General features: G+C 32.2%; 1 protein-coding gene across 1 annotated transcript; it reads left to right on the forward strand.

Moving 5' to 3' along the window:
- The first annotated feature begins 10,121 nt into the window (after positions 1 to 10,121).
- Positions 10,122 to 14,694, forward strand: LOC132750390 (uncharacterized). The gene is made up of 5 exons (XM_060740356.1): positions 10,122 to 10,413; positions 11,711 to 11,830; positions 12,059 to 12,179; positions 12,683 to 12,762; positions 14,228 to 14,694. Exons 1-5 carry the CDS (start codon positions 10,167 to 10,169, stop codon positions 14,407 to 14,409), a joined length of 750 nt encoding a protein of 249 aa, XP_060596339.1. The 5' UTR covers positions 10,122 to 10,166; the 3' UTR covers positions 14,410 to 14,694.
- Positions 14,695 to 14,834: the final 140 nt, after the last annotated feature.

The following is a 14,834-nucleotide window of genomic DNA, read 5'->3' on the forward strand; positions in this document are numbered from 1 at the left end:
TGATTATTACCCCCACCAGCAACTTTTTGAAAAACAAGTAGTCTGAAGAAAAATTTCAACACAAACAATCAACTGTGTACAATGAAATATTTCAATTAATTGTAATCCCAACTGGGGTCTCCAAATAAGCTTGCTTTTCACAAAGTTTGATTACAATATCTCATTCCTAACTCTAGTTATTTTCCGGAAACCATTTTTCTATTTTTAAGAATGGTGACCTTGACCTTGACCCCAGGGGATCCAAATACAATACCAACCCAGGTCTTCATATAAGCTTGCTATACACCAAGTTTGATAACAATATCTCATTCCTAACTCTAGTTATTGTCCGGAAACCATTTTTCTATTTTTACTATCGGTGACCTTGACCTTGACCCCAGGGGGTCCAAATACAATACCAACCCAGGTCTTCATATAAGCTTGCTTTACACCAAGTTTGATAACAATATCTCATTCTTAACTCTAGTTATTGTCCAGAAACCATTTTTCTATTTTTAGTAACGGTGACCTTGACCTTGACCCCAGGGGGTCCAAATGCAATACAAAGCAAGGTCTTCATATAAGCTTGCTATACGCAAAGTTTGATAACAATATCTCATTCCTAACTCTAGTTACTAGTATTGTCCAGAAACCATTTTTCTATTTTTAGTAACGGTGACCTTGACCTTGACCCCAGGGGGTCCAAATGCAATACCAACCGGAGTTTCCACATAAGGTTGCTATATACCAAGTTTGATTACAATACCTCATTCCAAACTCTAGTTATCGTCCGGAAACCATGATGTGGACCGACCAACGGACGGACCGACCGACCGACCAACCGACCGACCGACCGACCGACAAGCTGACTCCTATATACCCCCCCCCCTAAACTTCGTTTGTGGGGGTATAATAAAGCCATGCTTTTTTTTAAAACGTGTCCACCCAAGGTCATAGGTTCTCCATAAATGTTTATAGTAAACAATAAAAAAGCCTCTCTCTCTCTCTATAACCATGAAAATCTTAGACATTTGACATAAAACACTGTCTAGTTGACCTCTGCCCATAAACGTCCATAGTATTTATTGACCTTTCATAGTAACCATTGATTTTCCAATACAACCAGTGAATTGCATAGCAAACAATTTATTTCCCTAACAACCAGTGACATCTATATATATATTCTTTATTTGAGTCTCATCCATACATAACAACATAAAACAATTCAATGACATAATTTTACACAGTAAAAGTTATCTATGTACGGCCATTCTTATCAGAATTACCAGAGACTATAAAATTTTAATCTAATGGAAGGGAGGCAACTCTGCAAGAATGTCCAATGTCACTTTCAGAGTTTCCTCTCTTCTCATTCCATATTCCTATGCATATTACAATTTAAAATTGCTAAAATAAGAAACTATTGCTAATCTTGTTCTAAAATACTTAAAGTGTTTCTGGTATTATTGCTTTACAGTAAAATTCCTTAAAATGTTCTCTTCCTTAAACCCGTAAAATTACACTGAATAGCAATAGATTCTTAAACTATAAAATCATGTGAATAAAATTATTTCGCATCATCGGAAAGATAAAAACCTATACGAGTAAAAAATAAAACATTATTCACATTTAAGTGACTGTAAATATAATGTCTTTGCCTAAAAAGAAAATAAAAAACGATCAGTTACTAATTATTAACTATGAGTATGCTTACCATTTCAAGAGACCTCGAGAGTTTACAATTACCCTTGTCTAATGATTAAAAGTATTAAAATATTACCAACCATAAAATCAGGCTTATAAATACACTGATTAGTACAATTTCTCAAAAGTATAATGTAAGACTCTCAGTTTGTTGGATAAAAAGTTTAGCAATTTACAATAACATTATAAGAGGCAGTTCTCAGGAATATAACCAGTTAATTCTACTTTTAAGAATATTGAAACAGCATTTTGCAGCACACTTTACAATTTCAGTATTGGAAAAAATTAACGACAATTTATTGTCATCAGACAGCCTTAAAAATTGATCATTTACATTTTTCTGCTTTGGCAAATAAATCTTTCCTAATATCCTCATACCTTGGACAATATAAAATAACATGTTTCTCATCTTCAATTCCAGTTTTACAGATTGGACAAATTCTTTGGTTCAAAGCTAACCTTTCATATCTGCCCGTTTCGAGTCTAATAGGGGCTACCCCACATCAGACCTTTGCAAATCCTGCTCTATGCTTATTCGGCAGGATAGCAGTAATATATGCTCCTGTTTCATAACTAAACTTAAAGGTTCTGTAAGTCCTCAATTTATTTCCCCCTTGCCCAGAACTACTACTTATTGTATGTAGTGACTCAATCCATTCATCCAAATACTCACCCAGATATGAACTGGTTAGCTTTTCCACCAAACAATTTTTATTTAAAACATTATTAAGAACTAAAAATTCACCACAATTATATTTCTCAAAAATTTCTTTTACTCTAATATACCAGTTCTTACAAGTTCTACCCGCCTGCTTTAAACAGTACATATTTACTTCACAATTTATTCTCATACTGTTCATACTTGCAGATCGACACCAAGTACTCGCCACACATTTAAGTTGTTTAATAAAGATAGGTTCCCAGCCCATATCCCCAGCAACTGCAGCATTTGGAGTGTATCTGCCTGTTCCTTATAAAATATGAAAAACAAGATCAACAAGGAAAGGCGGCGTTCAATGAACGCAACCCCCATATGACCCAGCAACAAGAACCAATGGCAAGGAGCCCAGGCGGACCCCAAACATAAAAAGGACAGGTCAACGACACGTTAATCATTAAATGATAAATAATTTGTAACTGATTAGGAATTCAAAGAAAATAATAATAGGCCCACAAAGGGGAAGGGGACAGAAGACCGGGGGAAGGGGGGTTAATCAAAGAAATAAAAACTAGAGGCAATGGGGAAGATACTTACCGTAGACGAGAAAACAACAAGGGACACAAGCAAAAGTGTCACCAAAACACTATGAAACAACATAGACATACATCTGAGGAACACAGTGGGGCGCCGCCTTGGAACGGTCAGCAGCATAATAATGACTGCTGGGGAGTTTAAACCGGTTAATGGTGCACCAAACCTCGCTCTTAGCCCCACCATGTTCCTATAAACGAGACAGTGTAAATAAAATGAATCCCCGCCAAGTGAAATTCTAACAGTTGTCATGGTTACAAAAGGTTAAATAAGTAAAACACTAAAATGATCATGTAGAAACATATAAAAGTAAACACAATGACCATAACAAAAGTACTCAATGCCCTAAAGGAAGACAGAGCAACAAGAAAATCACCTACAAGGGCCCGACGAAGCAAGGCAGAAGACGAACATTAAGACAATTCAGTCCCAAAGGGCTTTACGAACTATCCATCATAGAGTCTCTCACTTGGTCCGTCAGATGCAATCAAATGAGGAAAGCGTAGTGTCCAACTGTAAAAGGGTTGAACACTAAACATGCAGTATGTCTTAAAATAGTAGGGTCATAACCTCTTTTAATAAAACGTTTAAATGATTTTAGTAAAAACAGCAGAAAAATTACCATGACCCAAAATCTTACGAAGTTTGTAAACCACATCGCCATTAAAAAACCAGGCTGGCTAATCCCTTGTCGCAGAAGAGTTTTTCAAATCACTATTGAATTTAGAAATTAAATCAAAGTTACGATTGTAAATTTAGTAAAATATTTCCGTAATTTATGATAGCGGTAGCCCTGTTTTAGAAGCTTGCTGGTAATTAAAAATATTCCGCTCGTTGAAATCCTTTACGTTTGTTACAAGCTCTAGCGAATCTAATTAACTGAGAAACATAAACCCCGTAGGATGTTGCATGGGGTACGTCTCCATCCAAATTTGGATAATTAACTATACAAAAGTCAAAGTCATCTCTTTTATCATAAATTTTCGTGTGAATAGAATTGTTTGTTGATAGTAATATGAAGATCCAAAAATGATGTACTAAAATTTCAAGAGTTCTTTTTTATTAAGTTGTAGTTCATGCGGATAAATGTCAGACACCATTTGATCAAAATAAGGATTATCTAAGTTAAAAATATCATCAAGGTATCTGAAGTATTATTAAATGCGACTATAACATCTTGTTGTTTCTCTTCAGAGAGACTCAACATAAAGTCTCTTTCATAGCAGTACAAAAAACAAATCGGCGACCAGGGATGCACAATTAGTACCCATAGGAATTCCTATGATCTGTTTAAATAAGGTATTACCAAACCTGACATAAATGTTGTCTAAAAGAAAAGAGAGTGCTCTACAAACTTCGTCACAAGTCCACATAGTATAATGTTTAACAATACCGTTAGTAAAAAAAGCTTTGTTAGAATTACATGCTAGAAAGGTAACTTTTTCCCGTGCAAAAGTTTTCTGAATTAGGGAAATTAGTTTATCATTGATTAATTTATGAGGCAAAGTTGTATAAAGTGTAGAAAAATCGTATGTACTGACAGTTGAAGCTTGAAAGTTATTAATTTTGAATTTATCCAAGGTTTCACCAGAATTTTTAATTGACCAAAAGAGATGTTTGCCTGTGTTTTCATATACTTTATCACAATATCTAATTACATGTGTTTTAATGGCAGTCAAACAAGACGTCAATAAAATAGAAAGTTTACTTGTAGTGCAAGATGTAGAATTAGCAATAAATCTGGCTTTGTAAGGTTTTTTATGTAATTTGGGAATCCAATACATAATAGGAAGTTTGAGTTCTTTTTCATTAATTTGGACTTTAAGATTGGAAATATTAGTAATATGATTGTTTACAATGTTTTTTTTTTTTTTATAAAAACCTCATTGCCCGGTTCTGTACTGCTTCAATACATTTGTACATTTGTACTTTCTTGTACCCCAAATAGCAGCACTATAACCCATAACAGGCCAAACAATGGAATCATACAATTTTTTAGATACATTGAAAGGCATACCTCCAAGTTGTTTAAATTTTGCAATAATAAGTCCAAGATCTCTGCTTGCTGCCTTAGCAACAAAGTTTGCTGTAAAGTTATAGTCAAGAAACTCATTAAGAGCCAACCCAAGATATACATAGCTATCAGTGACATTTAAAATATCAGTTCAACACTTGAACGGAAACGATGTTCTTGGTGTCGATAAGCTTCAAAAATGTACAATATTACATTGATTGTCATATGATTTGTATTACACCATATAAATACAGTATCTAAATGGCTTGTAAATCCTGCTCATTTTTTGCTAAAAGTACTACATCATCAGCATATAATAAAATTGATAAGAAATTACCCTCTTCAAGTTCTATTCCTAGACCTTGAGACTTTATGTTTACAGCCAGATCATTTATATAGCAGTTAAATAACACAGGGGATAAAATGCCTCCTTGACGTTATCCCAAATTAACATCAACCCACTTCGAAGTGTAACCATTCAGTCTTATACATGAACTTACACAAGAATATAGAGACTTAATAACATTTAACATTTTACAATTCAATCCCATCTTAAATAAATGTTCCCATAATATTGAACGGTCAACCGTGTCATAAGCCTTTTTAAAATCTATAAACGCAGTAAAAGTGCTGAGTTTCTGTTTTAATCTAGTTTCTATAATAGATGTGATACTTGATAAATTGTCCCCAGTACTACGCTTCTTACGAAAGACATTTTGCTCATCTACCAATTTGGAGTTATCCTCTAACCATGATGATAACTGTTCGAGCAATATAGCTTGTACATAGTAGGTGCTAAAGTTATACCCCTATAATTTAACGGATTCAAAGGATCTGTTATATTAGATTTTGGGATGGGATTTATAATGCCTTTTCCCCAGTCTTTAGGTATTTGACCAGTTTCAAAACATACATTAAACAGTACATGCAAGAATGAAACTGCAGTATCATGTTTAAAAGCTTCATATGGTATGTTATCAACACCACAAGCTTAACGGAAATCAGCTTTATCTGTGGCTTTTTGTACTTCATTTACTGAAATAATATTGTCTAGCTGTGGGATATAACTGTTATGATCTGTCTGAACGTCTCTTTGACGATTAACACAAGATCCATCAGCAGAGGAACCATTCAAGAGATCTTTAAAACTATCTTTCCAATAATCTAAAACTTTGTCTTGATCTGTAACTAATACTCCTTTGTCATCAACAAACTCAAATGGAATGTTGTGTGTTTTTGTTTTAGATATACCAACTTTACCAATTGTTTTCCAAAACCTGTTTTGGTCACATTCTTCATAGTTAAGTAGTTCTCCCTGCTGTTGGAACCAGTATTTTCTTTTAGTTTTTTGTACCTCTCTATCAAAAAGTTTTCTACAGTTTCTATATATACAATTCAGCTCTTTCCTTCTACTGTTAGATTTACGACATAGCCAGTCTTTTTCTGATTTACAAACATTGTTTCATAACAAACTTAAATCATCATTCCACCATGGTTTCCCGACCCTTCTCTTTTTATTCATTTGAGAACAGTTGTCTTAAAACAAAACGTTTACAAGACAGTTTATCATGCATATCATTTTCAATAGTATTACAGAGTGTCTCGTATGCATTATCAATATCACACTGTGTTCGTAGCCCTTGTTCCAACTGGTGGACTGACTCAAATAAGTCCGATACTACTTTTTGATCTTGTAAAAAGTTACCTGGAATATTTTGGAAATCAAACTTAGATTCATGTATTTCATGATTATTCTTTGAATCAACTCTTGAAAAATTATAAAGAATATTCCACTGCAAAAGAGAATGGTCGGGAACTCCAGTTGGTTGTACAAAATTTGCATAATTTACTAAATCTGAAGAACGTACAACTTCAAAATCAGAATACATATACAAATCATCATGACTAATAAGACAAAAGTCAACCACTGAACGACCTTGTGGTTTAATGCAAGTAAAGTCATTTTCAACACAAATTCAACCATTTAAGATATAAAAGTTTGCACTAATTAAAAAATCAATTAAAACACCACCATATTCATTACATGTATAGTCAATTATATTTCGACTAGGTATACAGTCAACACCTTCAATAAAGTCATATTCCTCCCCACATCGGCTGTTAAAGTCACCGCATATACAGATAGAACCTTTATTCTGATAGTCATAGAAACAACCCAGAAGTTTATCATAAAATATAGACGCATCGATCTGTCTAGACGAGTTCTTTGGGGGAAGATAGCATACACACATAAATAAATCCTTCCCATTAAATTTATCTTTTAAACATAACCATAAAATACCCTCTTCCTGAACATTTTCAATAGAAATATCAAAAAACTGAAAAAGATCTTTCTTCACTAAAAAGCCTACCCCCCCCCCCCTGAACCTCCCCATGCATTCACATGTAAATTCTGTCTATTGTTACCAAACCATTTATAATTTTATAACAACCAATGACTTTATATAACAATTAATTACCTTCACAGCAATCAGTGACTTCTCATTGACTTTTCGTAACAACCATTGACTACGAAAGAATAATTACTTTTCAATAGCAAGTAGTGGCTTTCATAGCGACAATTGTTTTCTAAAAGTCACCCGTCACTTCTATAGAAACCATTGAATTTCAATAGCAACGAGTGACTTAATAGCAACCATTGCCTTTCTATGCAAACAATGCTCTTCATTGCAACTTTCGACTTTTCAATAACAAACAGTGTAGTCAAGTGAGAAATAAAAGGGTCATCATGACCTTCTTGTTTATCTTATCAAATGTTGCCTTTTCATATGTTGGAACTCAAAACATAGGCCCACACTGACGCTTTATAAAATAATAAAACAAATTGGCCTGAAGATAGCGAAAAAACAACAAAAAAACTTCAAAATAAGACGGTAATGGACAATGGTTTGTACGTAAGGACTTAACTGATAATGGATGTGCGAAGGATAACTGTAGATGGAGAAATGGAGAAAAAAAAAACTGTTTACCAGCTCTTCAATTTGGAGGCCATTATATACCAACCGACAAACAAATCAATTGAAGTACAGTAACTTTTTATGTTTTTTTTATTTAAGTGGACTTGTACACAATATCAAAATAAAGCTAACTCAACAAAACCGAGAGTTTCAAATGTTTTAAGCATTTGTTAGAACGAAATACAGAATCAATTTTTTGTGTTCGTACATGTACTATTGTTTCCAACAGACCGAAAAAGATGCAGTTTGTAAAAAATCGTCGATTTACGGTAAGTTCATGAATGATTACAACGAAAATATAACAGCAGAAATCATATTTTGTCAATTCAAAGTTCAAACAGTGTCTGGTTTAATTAAAATAATGTAAACCAAGCATCTTATCACTAAACTATATACTTTACAAGTTTCCTTCAAAATGTATTTTTTTTAGCTTAAGGTATTCATTTTCCTACAAAAGTCATACAAAAAAGTAGATATTGCTTTTTGGCACACAATTTTACAAACTTGTTTATAAAACAATTACACATGTACATAATTATATATTTATTACTGTAATTCACGATGATAAAAGTAAAGACCATTAAGAAAAGATTCATGAAACACAATACCTAATGTTGAACGTTAAAATGCCATAGTTTAGAAACTGTTGAGTAAATTTGTTTCAGAGTCTTATATGATCAGCCTATTTTAAAACAACACACACTAAACACACACACACACACACACAGTTATATTGAAATTCTATCAATGTACTAACGAATATAATTTTGTAAATTCTTCTGTTGATTGCTCTTTGAACAAAGAACATTGTACGTAGCTATTGATTAAGAAATAATATATCCCAAACAGTGATTTTATCGCTCAATAACATCACTGTTTGGAGTTCGGATACAATGATGCGTATCCGAACGACAAACAGTGATGTTATCAAGCGATAACATAACTGATTTGGATATATATTTTCTCGATTCTAACACGACATCAACAAATAAATGTTGCCCTACTTGATAGTTAAGCAAAATTGTGCCTGATTTATTCACATGTCTAAATATAGAACTGTGCATCTGTTGCATAATAATACACACTTTCTGTTCTTCTTTGTTCAATAGGGAATTGCGGGTCGTGTTAGAATAGATCATATAATTATTGCTTCGATCTATCTTAAAGGAGTTTTTATGAACGTGTTATAGCTCATTGTTACGAACTTTTTATTTATACATACGGTAAGGAGCCCAGTAAGACACCACAGAAGATTCATACTTCTCTACATGCATCTTCATTGTCCATGATAACCCAGTATTGCCCTTGTAATCTCATACTTGTTTTAGTTAGGCGGAAGAATATAGTAAGCTTATACAATATCCATTATTATAAACCCTGGCGCAGGTGTGTAATAAAGCCATTTAATAAAAACGATATTACACTAATGTAATAACACTTTGACGTGACGTCATTTGCGCTATATAGAAACATGGCGTTAAAGCGCGCTAATGTTAGCGTTACACTATATGCGCGTCATTGAAAAATTACTCATTTTAACAGTTTACTGTTATTATTTTATATATGTGATAAATAGAATATTATATTCGTGTAGATTTAATACTAAATTTATTGAACAAGTTGAATAAAACAATATTATGCTCGCCAGAGGCTCGCATAATATGATTTTATTCAGCTTGTTCAATAAATTTAGTATTAAACTACACTCATTCAATATCCTCTATTTACACACTTCATTGATTAATTTTGTAAGTTAAGTTATTAAAAGACTTATAATGAGTTTAAATTCTAGTTATTATTTTAATTACTTTTCTTATCGGTCATAGCAAATGTCAAATATATGTTAAAATATTTTTTGTGTTTTATTTTTTGTAGCATGCTCATTAATTGAATATCATTTTTAAGATTATTATAAGGAATGAAGAACACATTTATCTTACGCATTTTACTTTCAAGTACGGATATCCCTAACTCGACATAGTATTGCCTTTTTATGAACACTTTATAGCTCCTTAAAAACGTATGATTAAGGTCAAACATTAAGCGGTCAATTTACTGTTTATATCATTTTTTGAGCGGCAAATGAGGTGATAAGTGGGGTCAAGTGGCACTTCTAAAAAGCAAGCTTGCTTTTTAAGTTTGAGGTCAATGACAAGAGTAGAATTGTTTTGAAGCAAATATCATACCATAATTTATTTGTTAACGAAGAATCGTGCCAATCAGATCAGCATTTAAAAAAATGGAATTCAGATTACAAGTTATTATCCTATCTTTCACTCTTGTAGTATCGCTAGTATTAGGTTATCCGGGCAATTCAAAAAGCCAAGATGAGGATGAAAGAAAGGGTTTTCAACGACGCATGATTCAAGAACAAAGACGTTTCTTGAATGGTAAATTTGCAGAAGTGTTGGATACCATTGATTCTACATTAGGTAGCAAGCTAGAACACATCACAGATGTTGTCGAGTCCATAGAGAGGAGGCAAAGTAAGTTTTAGTTCAATACTTTTATATTGCCAAATATGTTTACGTGCAAAGTGAAAACATATTGCACAATACTTTGCACCAAAATTAATAAAATGGTGAGAAAACTCCAATTGGTAATTTAAGAAAAAATTTAAGAAATGATATTGTTTTAATCATTTGTGTAGCAAAATGATTTATTAAGCTTTTAAATATAAAGGACAAGGTTAACAAAATAAAAAGAAACAAAACTCTTGCTGCAGTATGTACTTTCTAAAATATATTAAAAGATACATTTTTGAAGGCACAAATTAAAATCGTTAATCACGATGGATAAACGTTATGATCAATAATGAATTTTTTTTTCAATAAACTGATGTCTACGTTCCCCTTTCAAATAAAACAAAAAAAAACATGTTCAAGCCGTCGCACATTGAGAATAAATAGTTACTAATTATAACTGTATTTAGAATATAAGAGATAAGTTAAATCTTCCCTCTTCTTTATGAATATATAGTCGACAATAAGATATTAAATGAATCATACATTAATGTTTTCAGTTTGTTGATCCAATATTCATTCTGACCGCCATGTTTATTCTTAATGTTTGACTAATGAGTGAACGTTTAAACGTATAATTAGAAAATACAAGTTACAATGATTGTGTATGAATAATACCTTAAAGGGATACTCAGGCAAAATGACAAAAATAAAACAATCTTACGTACTCAAATCACGCTAAAATGGCATTTCTTTCTTAAAGTCCCAGCACAATTGTTTTTATTAATTCTAAATATTTTGGTTTTGAAGCGTAAATATATCTATGAATGTTGAACGAAATTTAGACGCCGAAAGAATCACCGAATAGTTTTAAAACAAGCCATGTGACTTGAACAAACCCTTGAAGTTACAAAAACAGATATAGTGGTTATTGTATAATTGAAACAAGTCTAAGTCATTCATTTGACATGTTCTTTAACGTTTCCAGAGTTCACTTGGACAACTTTTGTAAAGTCTTAGCGCTCTAACCGGACCAACGCGGGTCAAGTTAGGAAACCACCATTGTATTCTTCATATGGATAAAAGTTTTTTTAAATAAAGATATTATCCTGAAAAAGGTTTTGGCATGCATTTTTTAAATATACTTGACAAAATTCTAAATCCCCTGGTGCGATTACCCGAATCGATAATGGCCATTTTTATTGCATCTTTTTCATTAAACAGTTCAATAGTGAAGCCTTTTAAAGACACATTAGTTTTAATGATAGCAGTGTGTTTGAGAGTTCAAATCATTTATTTGTAGCATGTGTTTACATTTCAGAGCTGAAAGAGTTTTGCACAGATGGAATATGCGGTGATAATGGGACATGCTCACTGTCGGAGGATGAAGAAACTTATGAATGTCATTGTGATGACACACATGCTGGGGAACACTGTGAGAGTAAGTTTTCATCCGATATGTGCAAGATATTTTCTCTATTAAAAAAGAAGAAAATAGAGTATGGAATGATATTTACCGCAAATACTTTTTTGCGGTAAAACTAGTAGTCAACAGATATGTTGCAAGGTCGGTATTGAGTAAAAATGACAAATAGAATAATGTACCTCGACATATCTTCAGTAAAACTTTTGATATGGTAATATTTTTATATGTAATTATTTTTTCCAGTTACGGGAATATGTAATGTTGACTTGTTCCACGCCCAGCAGGAGCCGTTGATGCTTGGCAGAGAGTTCCCGAGGTGTGATGAAGATGGAAGCTTCGCTGGCATGCAGTACCAAGGATCAATGTAAGACAATGAGAGGCATATTTCGCGTAGACATAGTTGATTATTCCAATGTATAAAGATTAATCAAGATTTTCTCTAAATACAGAGTTTATTTTCATCGAGTGGTATGAAAACAGATACTTCATGTGTGGCGGTAGAAAAAAAATCTCTTTATTAATTACGTTTTTTGTTGATTTTTTTTTATTTTGACATTACAATTTGAATTTCCGTTTAATTGTGTACTGACTGAGTTAAGAAGAAAGAAGTCCGGCAAGACACAAGTGCAAATACATAAAAACATGTTTCACTTCAAGAAAAATAATTTTTACAGTGAAAATAGGGAAAATGAAAATACGCATTTTATTTCATCAATATTTCTAAATATTTCATTCATACAGTATATACAAAAAATAGCATATTGTCGTTGTAGCACATTAGTTATGAGTGTGTATGGCATAATGTAGAAGCAACAACAATTATTTCTTTGACATACAGTTCTATCAGATATTAATCGTTTGTTTTAGGGCATATTGTGTAACATCTGATAGAATAGAACTTAACTATAGTGTTCAAAGATGGGAAACTGGTGACAATATGAATTGTCGTAAGTATTTGTAGAGATATTAAGTCAAACAAATATGTCAGATTTTTAACATAAAAACTAGATAATAATATTTAACAGTGTATACAGCTATTTATCTGCTGTCTGCTATTAACATTTCTTTTTTAAATTTTGAATACTGAAAATTCATAGTTCCTTGTATGTATGTGTCCTCAAAAAAAGACTGAAGCATTTCTAATGGTTCAAATGCTTCTTATAAATAGGAGTACAATATTTGGTTTCCTTGTTCGTGACTCGGCCATATCATTGTGGAAACAACATATATTTTAACTGTTCATAAATATCACAAAAATGTTTCATTATTATATATCGCTTTATACCCTTAAATGTCTTGAAGATAGTCTAAATATATAGATATACATACTAAGTATTAAGAACATCTCATTTATGTCAAATGAAACTCCTACATACCTGTGAGATAATTTGGAATAGCTTAAGTTTATTTGTGAGCATACATTTGAGTTAAATACACGCATTGTACAATTAATGTGTAGCTTTATTCTGACAGTTTTTATTCATTCGTTTTCAGCCTTTTCCCCGCTATATCTATTTTAAAGATGCATGCCTTCAGACGAGTAAAAATATTTCAATAAAATTAAACCCAAGTAATATGTACTGAGATTTAAGGAAAAGTAAAACTATTCAAAATTCATGTACTATTTCACATTATATAATTATACGAAATGACTGAGTGAAATGACTGATAAAATTAAACTTAAGTACTATGTACTGAGATTTTAGGAAAAGTGAAAATATTCAAAATTCAAGTAATATTTTTCATGGTATGTGCGAAATGACTAATTTTTCAGTAGTTAAAACTTTATTTCTACTGCGTTACGAACGTAGTTAGGGATATATATGCATATTTGACCACTTTTTCGGTAATTTACGTGGGTTGTAAGTGCCATTGTTTATGTGTAAATTGATTGCTTCTTTTTTGGTTATTTCAATATATCATACATTCATATACACTTTCAAAATTTTCATGAAAAGTAGCATGAATCTGGAGACGTCCTGCTTTAAAGCAGCACTCCTCCAGACTCATGCTAATTTCCATGAAAATTTGAAAATGTATTTAACAGTATAATATTGTAAAATTACCAAGAGAATGCAATTTACACATTATCAATGGCTCTTACAAACTATGACCATTACTATAAAGAGGTCAAATTATGCAAAAATAGCCCTTACTGCGTTAGTAACGCAATAGCAATATAGTTATAAATACTGAAAATTCGGTCATTGATCGCACAACAGCTGTTGTAAATTTTTACTAGAATTTGAATATTTATATCTTTCCTAAAATCTTATTGAATTTTGCTCAGGTTTGATTTTATCGAAATATTTTTGCTCATCTGAAGGGGTGCAGCTTTAATGGAGAGATAAGTTTTGTCTCTGCATGTTCCATAATGATTTAACTATGCATCAATATTTTGATATTTTTAAGAATGTGCCCGTGATGAGCATGCTAATACAGAAGAGGGAAAGGTCTTCAAATGTCAACCTAATGGAAACTACCCTGCTGTTGCCTGTGGCGACGAGAAATGTTGGTGCCAAGACTCGATGGGTCAAAAGTATGGGGACGCCATAGATTTAGGGGACCTTGACAGCCCCCTGGAATGCTCATAATCAAAACCTTTATGAATGAATAACCTCCGAATTCAACTGTTTTACTATAAAATTCATCAATATTCGAAATTGTACACTAGTATATGATGGTTTTCTTTAATGATGGTCATATTTTCTAATTACTTTGTTCCTGTATTGAAATAATTATCAATTTTGTAACCTTTTAAAGCTATTTGTGAATTTAAACTAAATAATCTGTTCAACATTGTTATTTTAGCGAATACATTGTTATGAAGATCTTATATTATATGTTTTCAACCTTGCTTTATAGTTTTAGTTGTACCACATGTTGTGAGAATTAAATTACATTCTATATACTTGGCTCTTTGTTGTTTTCATCGTGTATGTTTAGTATACATCAATCGTTAAATCTACAGAAAATAGAAATTCCTAAATAAAAGAAGAAACGTTTCAGATTATTATAT

The sequence above is a fragment of the Ruditapes philippinarum genome, unplaced genomic scaffold (assembly GCF_026571515.1).
Source record: "Ruditapes philippinarum isolate M1 unplaced genomic scaffold, ASM2657151v2 ctg920_1_1_1_1, whole genome shotgun sequence".
Taxonomy (NCBI): domain Eukaryota; kingdom Metazoa; phylum Mollusca; class Bivalvia; order Venerida; family Veneridae; genus Ruditapes; species Ruditapes philippinarum.

Coding starts and splice junctions, on each gene's coding strand:
- LOC132750390 (XM_060740356.1), top strand. CDS start 10,167: ATGGAATTCAGATTACAAGTTATTATCCTATCTTTCACTCTTGTAGTA. Junction 11,831..12,058: donor TGCTGGGGAACACTGTGAGA/GTAAGTTTTCAT, acceptor TATTTTTTCCAG/TTACGGGAATATGTAATGTT. Junction 12,763..14,227: donor TGGTGACAATATGAATTGTC/GTAAGTATTTGT, acceptor GATATTTTTAAG/AATGTGCCCGTGATGAGCAT.